At 45.8% G+C, this 11,627-nt stretch overlaps 1 protein-coding gene across 1 annotated transcript in view; it reads left to right on the top strand.

Moving 5' to 3' along the window:
- The first annotated feature begins 699 nt into the window (after nt 1-699).
- LOC111852788 (Krueppel-like factor 7) overlaps nt 700-11,627 on the top strand; it is a 28,505-nt gene continuing 17,577 nt past the window's right edge. The window contains exon 1 of the mRNA XM_023829037.2: nt 700-1,198. Coding sequence (XP_023684805.1) covers nt 1,097-1,198 — 102 coding nt within the window. The 5' untranslated portion in view covers nt 700-1,096. The remainder of the gene's footprint in view (nt 1,199-11,627) is intronic.

Here is an 11,627-nt window from a genome sequence, read left to right as displayed (position 1 = left end):
ATCCATCACAAGGCATTATTATCATTGAGGGTCCAATAATAATGTTATTAATATTATTACTTGTATGTCATCCATCTATTCACAGGGTATGTTCCATAATCGCCAATCCCAGGAAGCAACAGGGCAAGAGGCAGGTGCCATCATGGACGGGAAGCCGCAAATTCGAAACGATTCGCAGGGAACCTTTTTAAACAATCAGAAATACGAGGAATGAGACTGTCATTTATAGTTTCATTTATTCGAGATTTTATTATAAACGGAAAGCATGTGTTTATTTTCTACGCGAAAATCGGTTACCAACATTTAGCTGTTCCGGTGCACGGATATTAAATGTTTAAAACAGGTTTCTTACAAATTTATGAAGCCAGAAAACCATGTGCAAAATGATCGGGCCTGAGAGGCTATTTCTACGTTCACAGCGCACAGCACCCGCTCCCGTCCACTGCCAAACCTGCTCATATTCTAACGCTCCACGAACGCTGCTGCTGTATTTATATAGGCCACTAAAAATAGCTCATCTTACGCAGCCAAATATGGCCAGAGTGACAGGCAACCATCACCAATCATGCTGCTCTTCCATCTCTAACTCCACCCATAAGATACATTTGGCCCGCCCTAATTGGTTGCTTAGTGAGATCATCAACCCTATTTACCTTATATGGCCACGCACAGATTTGATTGACAGAATCCTCCCCCCAACACCCCCCGGCTGCCTTGGCTCGCGCTCCTCGGTAGAAAGCAAGCGCTGCTACTTCTCTGCTGAACCAGAGCATCCAAAAAAGTCTGGAATTTAAAGAGAAAAGATCGCAATCTGCCCATGCGGAAATAGACGGAGATTTCATGTCACCCAAATTGCGTCCGACTGGTGGACTGGGAACCAGAGTGTTTACTTCGGAAATTAGGATTTAATTTTAAGGACTCAAAAAACATACTTTTCTTTTTTTCCACATTATTTACACCAGTTATATTGGTACATATGCGTGCATATTTGTGTCGGGGAGCAAGGTGGACCTGAAGGGTTTCTTTGTTTTTTTTTCTCAGAGAAGCAAAAGTGTCTTCAGTTGGATCAAAGTGAATTTTCACATCGAGAAGCAGCATGGACGTGCTGGCGAATTATAGTATTTTTCAGGAACTCCAGCTCGTGCATGACACGGGCTACTTCTCCGCGATGCCTTCCCTGGAAGACAGCTGGCAGCAGGTGAATGGTTGCGCTACATTGCAAAGCCCTGCATTTACTGTACCTGCGTTGCTCTCATAGTTTTTAGAGAAGCGCACAGTGCCGCCGCTTTACTCTAATAGTTATTATAGGAGCTCGCAGTGCAGCCGCGGTGCTGTCATAGCTTTTATTGGAGCGCGCAGCGCAGCTCGCAGTGTCACTGCGTTATTCTCATAGTTGTTATAGGATCTCTAACAGTTACTACAGGGGATCGCAGCGCAGCCGCGTTACTGTAATAGTTATTATAGGAGCTCGCAGTGCGGCTGCTTTACTGTAATAGTTATTATAGGAGCTCGCAGTGCGGCTGCTTTACTGTAATAGTTACTTTAAGATCAACGAGCCAGCCGACAGCGGGAGAGACTTAACGCTTTATCACTGCAGTAAACGAGCTTGCATTCAAACTTTTCAAAAACAACAAATTGAATCTTGTTTTGTGTGATACATAATAATGGGGAAATTATGGGAATTGGGAGTGGCGGCTTATTTTTTCAAATTAAAACGTAAAGCTCTTTCCAGAACATGCCTTGATGTGGTTTAGATGCTGAAATGGTGCGTGCTTTCTATTTGTATATTTGTCAGCTGTGTGCTGCGTGCTTTTCCCACAAACTTGTTTTTGATGATTAATGGTATCATTTTTAGCAATGAAGGCAAACAACGTCAAATAGTTGGCAAACAACATATACTTAAATGCATGCGAGTTTTCTCTTCATCACACATCATGATTGATTTATATAAAATACTAATATTCGTACACCGCAGTGAGGATTAGGTTGTTGAAATTCCCCTGCAGGCAGCATTTACAGTGTTTGAATGTTATTATTTAACCTTTGGGCATGATGAAAATGTGAATCGCGTGGATGCCCTGTGGTTTCGCCGTGCTCTTGTTCATTAGGATTAAGAGGTCGTCCAAACACACACCGCTGCTCAGACTATAGTCCGGTCTCCTTATTCTAGTCTGCGCACATGCTACTGAGAGTAATTCACGGGGAAATTTTATGATGAATTTTTCGGGCACAGATTATTATTTTTTTTAAACCGTGTTTTTAAGATTTGAGATTATTTGAATAACCAAATGCAGATTCCTGGTCAAAGGTAGGGGATTGGATTGGTAACAGAAGATGGCATATGAGGGAGACGGTCTCAGTCACCTGCTGCCCGATCTGCTTATACACAGCTCAGGCACGTGGATATATAATGGCCGTTAGCTTAGCAGAAGGCTTGTGCAAATAGAAGCTGCACACTCCCAACCCCCAAAAAAGTCTGGTGCATTTGTGCCTGGTGAGGCATCTTCAGCCAATGCCTATGTTGGGCTTCAGTCATTTCCCTGTCTTCTGAACTAGCTTGTACTGTGTGTGTTGCTCAGGTAAAACTGCATGCCATACGTCTTATTTTCTCTTACCTTGCATCCCAAGGCTGAAGGAGCATGGGAGGTAGAGAGAAACGTTCTGGCCAGATAGAGGACGATGCCCACATGTACTGCAGTGTGCATAGTATCTGCTGTTTGGCTCAGTATAACCGCAATAAAGGGGACATATGAATTAGCATGGAAAGCGATGAAAGTCCGGTATGAAAAGATGCAAAAATGCTCATGACAGATGGAGAATAAGCAAAAACACACTTCCACCAGATTTTTTTTTTTGCTGAGTCTAATATCTTGAGAGCAGCCCTGGATCTTATGAAGAAGGTAAAGATGATTGTATTGATATGACCTCAGCTTATGGGGTACGGATCAGGTTTAGGTGGAGAAGTGAGAGTACATTCAGCAGGAGGCTACATTTGGGGGATTTGGGGGGGGGCATAGTGAGCATGGTGCAGTCCGTGCAGGACTGGTGAGTTTTTATTACTATACTGAGCTGTCTTGGGCTTCTCTGTCTTCCTGTCTCCCTTGTGTTTTCATTTTTAAATTTTTTTTTTTGACAAGCTCTTCCTGTTGCTAGTGGGTGGAAATATAGCTGAAGGGGTGTCTACATTGACCGAGCAGGCAGATGCCTTTGGTTTCCCCTGGACCCTCGCTGAAGAGTGACCTCACTGTTGAGGGAATGCGAAGGGAAGCTGGAGCACCATAGATGGAAGTGTAGAATATGGTGATGGACAATCAACTGGCCTAATCAGGGATCTGCACCTCGACTCGGAGTGTAACTTGACCTACTGCTGACAGAGGAGGTGGGGCATTGTGTCTCCATTTTAGTGGAACCAGGCTGTCTCTCTGCTCCTATGGGTCTCCAGACTCTGCTGTCCTGGTTAAGTGGGCGGAAGTAAAAATGGGTCATTCTCTGCATGCTTGTCTCCTTTAGAGCTTCCAGATGCATTTTCTTCAATTCTGAGCTGCATTGTCTTCATTCTCTTGCACTTTTAAATTACATACTGCAAGTATCTATTCTGGGACCTTCTGGAATTGAAAGCATACCCTGTTTAAAGTATCACCACCTGTTTTTAGATCACTGGGGGCTAAAGATGGAGGTCAGGGAGGGAGCAGCAGGCCAGGGTCACCATAAAGATGGGCTGCTAACTGGTCAAAATGAACACTTTGTAGTGCAATGGATAGTCATTGTGTCACCTGCGAGTTACCAGCAGCTGGCAGGGAGCCAATGAGTGGCCCACATGACACTGACTGGTAATTTTGAAATTTAATGAATAATTTATCCCACCCCCCAATCAATAACGTATACAGGCGCCCCCACCAATCCCCCAGCCCCTTATTGGGCGTTCCCCAGATTTTTTCTATCTATCTATCTATCTATCTATCTATCTATCTATCTATCTGTCTGTCTGTCTGTCTGTCAAAAATAAAAATATCTCTCACTGGAGAAAGCTGTTCTAGAGAATGCATAGGACCAGCTCTGTAGAGCGCATCACAGCACTTTAGTGATGGGGTCAAAGGTTTCTGTCACGGCTTTGAGCGGAAGGGGCTCAGTGGAGTATAAGGTACGCCCTAGTTAGCCTGGGCCTCTTTGCAGTAGCACTCTTCCACTGGTCTTCTTAAGGACACATAATATGAAACCACAGATTCTGCCTGCTGTAGACATGCTATGTGTTGAGGACCAGGGCATCCCTGTGCAGTCCGGTCTGACAGGATAATGAACTGTTATACACATTGCTGTTGTATGTCAAGTTTCACAGAACAGAGGCTTCTGCAGACAGGGGCATAGGACCTGAGGTGGGGGGCAGGAGTGATGTATACCCCTCAATATTTAATTTAGCTTAATTCGTTCCCCCTATAAATAGATGTTTACCTTTAAATTATTGAGTTGTCCTTCCCCAATATCAAACTACCGTATCTCCTGTGCCCTTGTTTGCAGTGGTGGTCCTTGGTGTGAAGGGATAGCAGGTATGGATGCTGTAAGATGATAGACACCTGATTTAATTGTGCTTCTCGGAACATTGCCTGTGATGTCTGACACCAAGAGATGTGTTCTTGACACGCCTCAGCTGAGTCTGCTCCTTCTGGAGGTCTTCCTGACCCCTTCAGGCAAACACTCTCGCCCCTGTGCATGACAGCTGCGGAGATATCAGTCACGTGATCCCCAGTGTGGTGCGGCTCGGTGAATTACCTTGTGGGGCCTGGGGATGCTGAGCAGGGCCCAAGGGTCAGAAAGCATTCAAAATCAAGCATTTGAGGAAGACTAGTTGAGAAAGTGTCAAACTGCTAGATTATTCACCGTCTGACGTTATTCTCGGCTCGGGTTTGATGTTTCATTGGGCTGCACAACTCCGTAATTATAATATATAGTGGGGGGGACACACCCCCCCCCCCAATATTCAGATGTGTTCACAATGTCCCCCCCCAATATATATTGTAATTATGGCCTTGCTCCCCCCCCCCCCAGTGTTCACTGCATGGCTATGGCCTTGGGGCTGCATTTCCACATGCTGGACCGCTCTTTAACGACAGCCTATGACAGCAGGCTACCTTCCACACAAAACCAGTTCAATGGACCCCTTAAGTTGAACATGGCTGGACGTAGGAGCAAGAGATCCGGAAGGAATCCCTCAGGTTTTGGCTGTAAATCATCTCAGGTGGGGTGTTCGAACTGGCGCTCCCAAACCTACGTCATGTCAGCATTAGGCTCCTCTTGTCTGGTTATGGTGAAAATGGGGCAGGATGAGATGGGGAACGTTGATTGACTCATCAGTTTGCTCTTCTGCTGCTTTCAGGCAGTGAGTTGAGCAACAGGCCAGTGAGGCAGTAGTGGTGTTAAGGAAGTCAGCTGACCTGCTGTCTTTGAGTCATCTGCGAGCGGATCGCATGTAGCTTCCATCTGCTCTCCTGCCATGGACTCAGCAGTGTTGTGAAACTGACACGGTGCTGAGATGGAATGACATCAGATTGACCCACATGCTAATACACTAGAAACGGCATTTCTCTGTGGTCCCTGGAATCTTTGTTCAAGTGAAACTGAAATGTGGGTCAGTCATTTCTTTTTTACCAGTAAATGCTCCTTGTATAACCATAATCTTCTCCGTAAGTAAGAAGAATTGTTAGCATTTCACTCGAACGGCCACAGATACTTAGTAGAAACTCGGTTCCAACTGAAGGACACATCATGAACAAATACAATAGCTACTTAAGAGAAAACATGCGTAACGATTCATTAACCATGAACAAACATGAGATAAGTGTTTCACTTGTGTTATTCATTACTTGTTCCTTCAGTGGTACCTTCCGTACTTCACAAAGGTTTACATAATTTCCAGATATAGTAACAAATATAGTAACTGCTTGAGAAAAGATGCATCACAATTTATTAATGATGGACAAACATGAGATAAGTATGTAACTAAGACTTAGTTTGTGGTTAATTAATACATGAGTAATAGCATAACACTATATAATTAGTGTCACCTCAAGTAAAGTGTTACCCAAGCCCGTACCAGTTTCTTTGGCTTTCTTATGTTTTTTCAGAGGAAATTAACTGTTTGTGAGTGGCCTTTAAAAGGGACTTTCTGATGCCTGAGTGGGTGTGTTTAGGCAGGCAAAACCACAGATAAGAGCAGACTGCGTCTAGGTGACTGTGACACCTGCAGCTGCATGAGTGGACCCAGAAAACTGGACCAGGAAATAAAGAAGGCTGACTGAGGACTTTATTATGGTGACAGCTTCCCTGGCACATCAGAAGTAATGTTCCTTCATGGGCTGGCTGCAAACAGGCTTTTCTGCAGTCTGATCTTCACCACCAGGCATTGAAAATGCAGCGCGGGCCAGGGAAGGCAGTGTCTGGTAGAGTAGCGCTCAGACTGGATGACCATTTAACGGCTCTGGACAGGAAAGCCAGGAGAGGAAGCTCTGAGGATGTTGGCAGCCGATCTGCGCTGTCGTTTTTCAGTGGACAAGCGACGAAGTGGGTCCACTCTTGTGCTAGGAAGCCTTTGCGAGTGAATTCATTTATCGCCAAGCCTCTTGAGTTTTTCAAGAGTCTCCGGCTGCGCAGAGCGGGGCAGAATGAACAGGTCATGCCTTTAACTAAAGTTTATAGTGTTTATCCCTCAATTAGAGATTTCTGTCAGTTCTGTAAGTGCTTTTGTATAAGTTTTGGGAGCTGCCTGTCTGCCTGATCCTCTTAAACATCTTTTCTTTACTGTTCCTGGCTTTCCAAGTAAATCTTACTACGCCGATTTTTCACTTCCACCGAGAACCAAGCCATACCCGAGAGATGGTTTTCTATTGTAACTTACGTGAGCTGTACCCGACCCGTACCCGCATTGACATGACCCTGCACAGCAGCGCCAAAAGTGTGACTAAACCAAACCTGGTTACATCACCACCATATGATTGGTCAATTGGACAGGCAAGAAGTAACCAGTGATCTATGTCTATATGCATCTATACAATTTTCGTTATCAGTAGTATCTCACATCGCAATATATTGATGCATTCCCGATAATTCAACTTGGAAAATTTCCAACCTCCTATATGAAAAAGTACTGTGGAATGGATTGGATTCGTAATGCAAATTTGCGCAAGCGAATGCTAATCTTGTTAGCGTTTGATGATGACATAACACGGTGATTCTCACAGACGTGCAAGTGGAAATTGGCACATAATAAATCATGATGTACACCGTGTGAACAGTAAACACTCGTCTCTTTGGTTTCACGTCACCCTCGCTCTCCAAATCTGGCAACGCCTTTACCAAGCCGACCCTCTGCAGTGGAAAATCGAAATGAGCTATAAATGCAATATAACTAGTCTTTCTTTGCGGTATGGGTCGGCTACGGTCTGGTTCTTGTATGCCAGTGATAATGTGCCATTAGACTTGTAAATGACATCACAAACACTATTGTCTCACATGGCCTAAGCGGCGTGGAGGAAAATGGAATTGTGTGAGAATTAAATTAGAGTAGATTTGATTAGCACCCCACGTCTCGCATTCTATAATTCGCAGAACTTTAGCTTTAAGAGGGTTATTTTGTAACCAATGGGCAGAGCAAAATCTGTTGTTAGGATCCTGGGTTTTGGGCAGGGTACGATTATTCACCCTCAGCGGCACCCGGAGTTGCCTATAGATTATCAGGACGAGACACAGTAATGAAGTGGCTGGACCGATGACAAGGTCCAGCCCATGCCCCCCCCCTTCAGCTTTCTCCACAAGGTTGCATTCATCCATGTCCCCACACTGGTGGCGCATATGCAAACTGTGCCACATTTACATGCGCTGGCTGCTGCGCAGCTGGCTGCGTGCCAGCCTAGTGCCATGTCTGAAGCCCGCCTCACATGATCTCGTTTGGGAAATGGAGGATGACACTTCCTCAGGGCTGGGGAACGGGGCCTTTTGATCTTATGGGCAGGTCTTTTCCCTGCCCTTGATCATTCAGACTTTGACCTTGAAGTCACTGGGTTAATGGCATTAAGGCTGATCTATACTTCTGTGTAGAATCAATGTCGTTGGTAACTGCATACCCAAAACGAACCTACAAATACAGACCACTTTCGCTGGTGCTGAGAATATCCACCATCTCCGTTAACCATCAGAAAACAGTAATAGGCGCTTACTTACTTAATTCTGGAGTTTCGTGCTGATTCTCCTTCTGTCTCTTGAAACACGGCGACTGTGGAGTCGGTGGTCTATTTATGACCATTGATCGGGATGGTCTGGTCTGAACATGGACACTGCCAGCAGAGGGAAGCTACAGTGAGACAGAGCTATATGGGTCGAGAGCTATTTCAGTCTGGGATTTAGCTGGGAATGCCCGTGGGACTGGGGGAGCACATGCTATAGATGGGGGTTGTTTGTCAGTGTAGATGTGGAAACAAAGCACAGTGTCTTTCTTCACCTCTTGCTGCAGATCTTTAATGGATCAATCTGCATGTGGGAAACCTGCCTATGGACTCTAAGCTAAAGCAAATCTCTGAGCTACGGAACCAGGAACTAAGACTGGGTAGTTTTCCAAAGGGGTTTTCCGGCACCAACCAGGCAGTACTCGTCATTCCTGTCGGTCTGCCAAAGCACCAACTTCCCAGCACCTGCGACTGTTTTAATTCCAGTATTCCAGAACTCACAGCCAGAAAAGATCCTGGAATCGAAGGCTAAAGATACAGTTTGGGATATGGACGATTCTAGTCTACCTTCTGGTGTTGGCTCGGGGTGGGAGCAGAAGTTGGGGAGGAACCTGTGGGTGCGGAGAGAAATGCCGAGATGATGGCTGCAGCCGTTCCAGCCGTGCTCCAGGTGTCAGGGAGAGGCTGAGAGCAATGTGGGGTTCAGCATGTGCGACAGCAGAAGGGGTTCGCAGCCACAGCTGCCCACATTCACAGCAGGCAACCTCATGCTCCACCAAAATCCCAAAACCCAGATCTTTCTCTAGTAGAGCTTCTCTAATGAGGAATAGGCTGAAATGAAGAGACAGCTGCTTGCAACACATGGTACATCACTGAATATCACATCTAGTTTGGGAGTAACGTCTTCGTTTAGCATTCAACAACTCCTTGTCAAAGTCTTCTTTGGTTTCTTCCTTGTCCTGCATAAGCTCGGTTCGGGGAGGTGTCGTCTGCCATCAGTGAATGGTCAGAGAAGTTGGCAGATGTTAGAGTGAGATAGAGGTCAAACCGGTTCCTGGTCTCCACAATCTTAGGTGACCTCATCGCCTGAGCCAGCTGATTTGGGGGAAAGAGCAATGAGGTCATTGTTTGTTCATTGTGTTTTTGGACCACACAGAGGTGGTGAATCACGGCCTGCTTTTATCTCTGGTTGCGATATGGCGCATTACCTCATGTGCAGCCCATTTGTGTTTTAAAGGCTGTCTGGTAAGATCTTTGCCAGTCCAGTCATCTACAATGCCACTCCTTATTGTTTGAAAGATGACTTAGTGAATGTACTTTCAGAGAGATGAGCACAGCATGTGTGAGTGTAAATGCTGCGGTGACTTTTAACTAGAGATGTGTTCTGTGCACGACGTCCTATTTCGATTTTTCCCGCTTGAAATGAGCTAGAAATGCATTCAAAAACAGTCCAAAGGAGATATTATATTGTTGTAAGATTATGCTGATGGTGTTTTTTTTTTGCTCCCTGCAATTGATACGACCATTTTATTATTCTTGCTTTAGTTTTATATTGAAAAGTATCCTGTGTCCAAGCTTGTGACAGTAAGGAGAAAAAAAATGAACAGCATGAATCTTCCCCTCAAATGGAGAAAATTAGGAAGCTGTCTGAAAGCAGAAGCGAAGTTTTTCCTCGTGTCTGCTGTGACATACGTTTCTCTTTGTTTCCTCCTGGGCCTCAGGGACAGAAACCAGACCCACCTGCCAGGAGTGCAGTAGCATTGTGGCAGGTTCTGGTTGATGCTCACCATTGTTCCCAGCCTGCTGCTCTCTCTGAAACATGACAAGGAGAGCTTGCCGGAGACCTGAACAGACAGGGACTCCCGCAGTAGCGTCAGCATCTACAGAATCACAACCGGGCCGACTCAGCATGTCGGCCGCTCAGATAATCGAAAACGACAGAGTAAGGAGAAGGAGATTTATTTGGATTTAATTGCAATGGCAATTTGCTGACATGCGTAGCTAGTGCATTTTATGTAGCTACAGGACAAAAATAAAGAGCCTCTGTTTAAGATGCTTTCAGGGTTCAGGACGTTGGGACTGTAGCTCATGGTTTTGCCCCAACAGGGATCCCCTTGCTGAACACAGTGCTGGAGGAGTTCCTCGGAAGGTTCCGGTTACATTCCGACAAGTGAACTGGGGAATAAGGAATCTGTTTCCTTGACATGCTACTGCTGTCACTCTGAAGGAAAGAACTTTGGAGCAAATGCAGGGAGGAACATGGATGCTTTACACTATTTTTGAGTTACTAAAGAGTGAATTAGGAAACGACGCCTGCATTCCATGTAGATTATGTCATTAAAAAGATCCCCATTAATGGTCCCACTCATATAACTCAGCAAGTTTATTCACCAGTGGTAGTGTCTAGAGCAGGGGTCTCAAACTCCAGTCCTGGGGGTCGGAGCCCTACACAGTTTTTGGTTCACCCTCATTTAGCACACCTGATTCAACTCCTTGTGCTAATTACCACACAGCTCTTGGGCTGAATCATTTGTGGCTACACAGAGCTCCGGCCCCCCAGGACTGGAGTTTGAGACCCCTGATCTAGAGGCACAGGGCAAAACATACAGTATATGCCCTCTCTAGGTATGACATGGAACAGCGGGCAGCTTCTCTCTTGTCGGAATTTCCGATGGGTTTACCCTCATCTTCAGGAGCGGGATACTACTGACTAAAATAAAAAGGGTGTCTTGGACCAGGACTCATATACAGTGAATCCGAAGTTGGAGACTTGAACATAGTAACCAGGAGCACCTTTGTCTGCTTTTCCCCTCAATTATACATCCAGGGTGATATTGCTTTGATGTATTTTCACCTGCATCTCAGGTGTAATAATCAAACGTTGCTTTATGTCAGATGTTGTGAAGGTCACATGATCGGCATTGGGGTGCTTCCTAAGATTCTGGACGTGGAATGCAGTGGTGTGTGATACTCCATTGAGCCTGGATGCGTGTAGCCAGCCGGCTGGGGCATGCTCTGTGACGCTGCCTAACAAACAGTGATCGTCATGGCGACAGCCTTGCGCTCCATTGTGTGGGACTGGCTGAGGACCACCGTGTCAGACAGACCATCAGCCTGGCTTTAGCCATGGTCTGCAGAACGCCAGACGACGGAGATGGCCAGCTTGGGCTCTCCTGCTGCAAAATGCTGCCTTCTGTTTTCTCTACCAGCTGACCTGTGCCCTTGTCTCCTCCATACTTGTTTGTGCGAATCCCCAGCTCTGCCCACCTCCCTGACTTGCTTCCCATTGTCTGCTCAGGTTGGCCTGGGGTGCTATATGTTACCCTTCATTGTGTGGAATAATGAACATTAACCCCCCCTTTGTGGCCCAATGGTACTGGTACAGCATAGGCTGTGGCCGGCTTCAAATCTCAT

This window comes from Paramormyrops kingsleyae, chromosome 16 (genome assembly GCF_048594095.1).
Source record: "Paramormyrops kingsleyae isolate MSU_618 chromosome 16, PKINGS_0.4, whole genome shotgun sequence".
NCBI lineage: Eukaryota > Metazoa > Chordata > Actinopteri > Osteoglossiformes > Mormyridae > Paramormyrops > Paramormyrops kingsleyae.
Note: the sequence above shows the minus strand (reverse complement) of the source record. Positions and strands in the feature narration are given on the sequence as shown.